The 6,000-nt window shown below is 38.5% G+C and overlaps 1 protein-coding gene across 1 annotated transcript in view; it reads right to left on the reverse strand.

Moving 5' to 3' along the window:
• Window positions 1-5,742, reverse strand: part of LOC124285107 (protein O-mannosyl-transferase TMTC2-like) — a 412,056-nt gene extending 406,314 nt beyond the window's left edge. Inside the window, 1 exon segment of the mRNA XM_046721262.1 lies at window positions 5,612-5,742. Within this exon segment, the coding sequence (XP_046577218.1) occupies window positions 5,612-5,697 (86 nt within the window). The 5' untranslated portion in view covers window positions 5,698-5,742.
• Window positions 5,743-6,000: the final 258 nt, after the last annotated feature.

The following is a 6,000-nucleotide window of genomic DNA, read 5'->3' on the forward strand; positions in this document are numbered from 1 at the left end:
AGTGAATAGGTTCGCACAGCTTGAACTTGAAGATTTAGACCGAATCATAAGGTCGTGAGCAGCAGTAGTCTAATCTCTGTTTTGTATACAAACAACAAATAGTAATAATCTACTCGTTACATAAAAGAACCTTGTTAAGGATCTAGATCTACTCAGCTATGTGTCAACCAGTGAGGCATTCGACATTTCAAGGCGGAAAACCTTCACTGGCGGTGAGTAGTCAGAGTAGGCTTTGATGTGAGCTATTTTTCTAACATTTTGTTGATATTTCACAGGCGCAAGATTTTTATATGTTATGACAGTAGATTACCGGTTTATATCATTTCATTTGACTATTTCACCACACGTTCTTCTTACTGAGTCACTTTCTCAGTTCGATATTTAAAAGCAACGTCATTATTTAGCATTGTCAGAATTTCTAACTGTGATATAAATATGCCTGTCACAGACAAAACTAAAAACACCTATGTGTCTGCCTGCCCGTCTGCTAATGACAATATGCAATACACAACTTCGATCATTAGACCACATGCAATTTGAACTTAAAACCTATCAGGATATACACCATAAACAAAACGCATTGATTTATGGCTCGTACACCCGAGTTCTGTCTCTGTATGTAATTACAGACAGGCAGGTGTGATTCTTGTACACATGACATGTTATGATGTCTGTTGATTGCAAAATGTTATACACAAAAAATGAGCATGTATTTACAACACCCAACATCTCTATACACACACAAAGAGCCCTGAGTGTATCGGCAAATGAACCAGCCAATGAAAGCCTTCATTACACTTAAGTGTATGCCCACTCGCTCTCACTGGGTTCGGTATCCTGGGTGCTTCGTTTCGTGGGAAGTAAACTCCAGTACAAATATTAGACTTTTGATTTGCGATTGTACACTTATAATTTTGTTTATTTGTTTTTTTCATAATCAGCAATGTATATTATATGTCATGAATAAGTGATAATTGTGTTTTAATTATGTTTGTTATTTTGGTTGCATGTGACCTTTAATAGACACATGACATGGAACAAGATTCTTTGTCAGCTGCAGATGAATGGCATATGGTTTATGTGGATATTGATGGATACATTCCTCAAACAAGGTAATAACCTGACGTTGCAATAACTTTAGTATAATTTTAATATTTGCATTTTGTTTTTATTCATTTGTTGTAACATTCAACAGAATCATTTTTTTCGTTGTGATGTGTAATGAGACAGACAACAAACACTAGGTCGCACTTTGGGTGCAATGTATAAAATGTCTAGATACTACAGTCATGTTATAAATACGCTATAAATATAAGTAGATCTTGTGCTTTTTATTATGTAATGCATACAAATATTATAATAAACTAATTAGGATTATGAGACAAAATATAAAGACTTCGCTATTTTTCAGTCCCAACATTTTTTACCTCGGGCAGATGGTTAGGGGTGCAACCATGCAGGTGGGCCACGATACGATACATATCTCGATACTGCTGCCACGATTCGATACGAATCGCGATACACAAAATAAAAAGAATAACAAAATATCAGCATACAACTTTTATTTGAATTGAAGAAGAAATCTTCAATCAGAGTTAGTAAGCTGTTCCAATACTCTTGTACCTGAAAACAATTACTTTTGTTTTAAAATTAAAAGTAAACACAAATCTGTTACTGTAATAGCAGTCAGCTATCTGGATATTCTGAAATAAACTTTGACACTTTCAAGGAGTCTGAAAATCTGACTAACACAACATTGTCAAACAGACAAATGGTTACACACTCTTTTTCAGTGTGCTTCATGCATCATAATTCTGTTATAATTACAGTTTCATATTTTTTTTTAGGAAAATCAGAACATCAACATTTTCAGCTGAAAGTGAAGCACGTTGAGCAGTGACAATATCCCCAGCTGAGGAAAATACTCTCTCGCTGGGGACTGAAGTAGCACACACTCCTAGGTACTGCTTCACAAGACCGGCAAGGGCTTGGAATCTGACTGCGTTCATCTTCCACCAAAGCAGGGGGTTTTCAGTTAATGGAATACATTCCTCAAGCTTGTATTTCTGCACCTCTTCCTCAATGGAAGCAGAAAGTGGCTTTGCCTCTTGCACATGTGTAATGAACACCTCCCCAAATATCTCCTCAATTGCACTTTTGGTTTTCTTAGGTTGTGATGGGCCTGGTGTCTCACAGTCAGAAACAGAGTCTGCAGTGCAAGTCTGTGTCCTACCAGTCTCAGACTGAGTCTCAGTGTCATGACACTCAGGGGGCTGACTGTCGGTTTGAGGCAATACAGGTAGGGGGGGCTGTGCTATCGCTTCATCTGTGGGATGACTCGGTTCCTCCTTCACTCTCACTGGAGCCAGTTCATCCTGAAAGAAGAATTATAACAGTTCAACCGACAGCTAAAATGTCTAAAGTGATATTTGAAATGTAGCATGATTAATTGATCATAATACACTGTTGAAACGTTTTTACCATTCAGAATTTCAATCATTTTGTGTAATAAAAAAAAATATATATTCAGAAACAAATTAAGATGCAGTTTTGTTGTTTGAAACACCTTTTTCTGTGGAATTTTTGTTTTAAATGTTTAAAGCATTAATTAATTACATTAACAGTATTTTAATTATTCAATTGTTGAACTGTTTATTTACCTTGTTTGCTTCTGCCATCTTGATCGCATTCATGGTCAGGGCACTGAATACAAGAAGCCGGTTGGCTTCATTGTGGTAGGGTAGTGATCGAAACCTGGGGTCAAGGGCAATTGCTTCCTGTAGAAATTTGTTGATGTCAGTCTCAGTATATCTGGTCTTCAGATCTTTGACAATTGCCGACTTCACAGACTTGACAAGTCCAGAATCACTTTCAGTGACAGCCATGGATTTCAGAATAAGCTCCTTTAATGGTAGAATCAAGGAAACTGTGGGCACTTTCTCTGAACAGAGGATTGTTGTTATTGTCTTCAATGGTCGAAGAACATTTACCGCATCTTCTACTGCTCTGACATCTTCCTCTGACAGAGTAACAAGGGTGTCTGCATTTTTCCTGATATCCTTCACTGTGAGAGTGGCAAAGATTGCAGCTTGCTGCTCGAGATATCGCTGAAGCATGTCGTAGCTAGAATTCCATCTCGTAGGAACATCTTGGATCAGTTTGTGATCGGGCAATTCAAGAAGTAACTGTTTTGACCTGAGAACTGATGCAGCATGTGAGCTTCTGTGAAAGAATGAAACTATTCTTCTCACTCTCCCCAAAATTCTGGACATCTCGCGGCACCTGCATGGCTTTTGGCTTGCTATGTTAATTGTGTGCATAAAGCACCTTATATGAGGTGCAAATCTCGACTGCTTTACAGCACTAACAATATTGCTAGCATTATCTGTGCTAATGGCAATCTGAGAAAATTTGCCTAAGTTCCATTAAATTCGACAGCTGATTCCAGGACATTAGCCAGGTTTGCCCCAGTGTGGCTCTCATGTAATGTTCGTGTTTGAAGTACCTGATTTTCAAGTTGCCAGTCTTCGTTAACATAGTGAGCCGTGATGGTAATATAGCTCTCGTGGAGCGTGAGGTCCAACCATCAGTAGTGACAGCCATTGATGACGACGAGCAATACTTTCCATCACACTTGATTTTACTTTCTTGTACATTTCAGGTATCACATAATTCGTGAAGTGGGTTCTCGATGGGATTTCATATCTCGGTTCAAGTGTGTGGATGAGGTACTTGAAACCGATGTTCTCTACAACTGAATAAGGTCGCATGTCCATCATAATGAATGTACCAATTCCATTTGTTATTGCTTGCGCCCGTGTCGAACGAGACGACAGTTTGGTCTTGAAAGCCTCACTAAGTCTTAGTTGACCTGCTAACGATGTCGCGTTTCTTATCGTCAGAAATGTTCAAAGGTTTTGAACATTTTGATTGTCCATAATCATTGCAATCAATATCGGGTGATGTCGCCCGAAGATGTGTGGACATGTTAGTTGTGCTCTCCCGTGTACCTGATTCGCAGGTAACACAGACGACAGACGGTCTCATCTTTTTTAACAAGTTTCTTACCGTCAATGTATTCAATTGGAAAACCAAATGCTTGCCAAACAGAAGATCTGAATGAAGCCGGGGGTTTTTCGACTTCACATTTGATTTCGCTGCTTACCAGTCCGTCTTCAGACATTGTTTTGACAGCTCAAAAAGCACATGGCATCTGACCGTGAACTTGAGCTTGACATTCGCAGTAATGCAATCTGATTGGTCATTCATTTTACTGGCCACCAATGAACAAACAGCATGGCTGTGTACTTTCGTTTTCCTGGAAAGGTGTGTTTGTGTGAAGTGTTTCGAGTCATGGTTTCATGCAGAACATTTTATTATTAACAATTTTTGTCAAATTATTAATAACACAAGCTTTATTGATTGCTATGAAAAGAAGTATATCCCAATGATAGGTATGCTTTATCGTTTGATGGAAAATATTTATGATCATAAACGTTTTGTCACTGAAAAAAAGGCTGGATATTTTCGGAACGTATAGTAAAAACATTTGAGCGAATACAGCAGTTTTGTGTCGAACGTCGATCTAACTTGTACAACAGAGACAAATATAGACACTCTCAGGTAAGATGCGTTTATTCAATTCAATGTTCACAACACGGACGCTATATTATGTGAACAAGATCATTTACTGTAATTGACAGCACACAAAACACTGTTTACAGTTTTGTATCGTAGTGTATCGATTCACGGGCAAAAATGTATCGCGTATCGTATCGTATGCCATAGATTGCGATGCACCGGTGTACCGGTGTATCGTTGCACCCTTACAGATGGTTAAACTTCAAAATATTTTCATTTGTTATCACAATAATGAGGATGGAAATATTATCAAGTGTAAAAAATCTCATCTTTGTTGATCAATCTATACTTATGCTATCAATTGCGCATGTGGGTGGCACAGCAGAGGTCACGAACGAGTCATGAATTCTGGGATATCACCTGGGTACTCACGGGAGAAAAACAATAACAAAAGCAACAACCAGTCCACGGAAATTGCTCTGGATCAGGGCCCCTTTAACATTGTTGAAGTCTAAACGATTTGATAAATTATTCTAGACTAATATATGTAAACAATCAATGAAGTATAACTGCAAGCTAAAGGTTTATAAGCACCTACAATGCACATATGATTTAATTTGTCGTTTAGTGTATCCAGTTCTTGTGTATTTTGTTTAAATGATATATGTACTGGTGAGGTATTGATATAAGCAAAGTTCTGCTTGTTTACCAAACCAAATTTTTTTTAAATTTCTTGAGTTCCCTAAACTTGAGTGATGGTTAGACTTCCGCCCGTAGGGATCCCCCTAAATGATGAGGAAAAAGGTATATTATATATAATTCAGGTAATCATATTTAAATTCAAGGGGGGATACTGGCAGAAGTCTTTCCTGAGCGATGACTCATGAGTCAAAACCGGCCGAATAACCGCCCCAAAATAGCTCATGCACGTCTAAATGTTACCTACGTTTGTATCAGGAGTGAGAAGGCAGCACACCTGGGCGGGGAGAGTCTCATTATTTGATGATGTAAGCAATAATTAACACCATACCTATCGTCGTAGGCGAAGTCTGCATCAAGGGTGTTGAGGTAGAGACACAGGGAAACGAGACAAGCTGCTAATACTGGATAATCCATGTTCTGTCTTCGCCGTAACGTTCTGCCATATCGAGATTATTTACTTCAATGAAAATTGACGCCAAGCGCATGCGCAGACACTGAAGTGTTGATCAAAGCATTTCGTTAGCCGAGCCGGTTTCAGACAAGCACAAAACACGCATGATTGTGTGTGTGTGTGTAAGACTAGACAGTGGAGTAGCCATTTGTAGACTTGAAATCCACTTCAATTAGACACATGATATTGCATTTCAGTCCACATTTCGTGCTGTGACGATCAGAAAATGCCAACGGATCGTATAAATATAGAAATGTAAGCCCCGC

The sequence above is a fragment of the Haliotis rubra genome, unplaced genomic scaffold, assembly GCF_003918875.1.
Source record: "Haliotis rubra isolate DU_JTF1 unplaced genomic scaffold, ASM391887v1 Scf352, whole genome shotgun sequence".
Lineage (NCBI taxonomy): Eukaryota > Metazoa > Mollusca > Gastropoda > Lepetellida > Haliotidae > Haliotis > Haliotis rubra.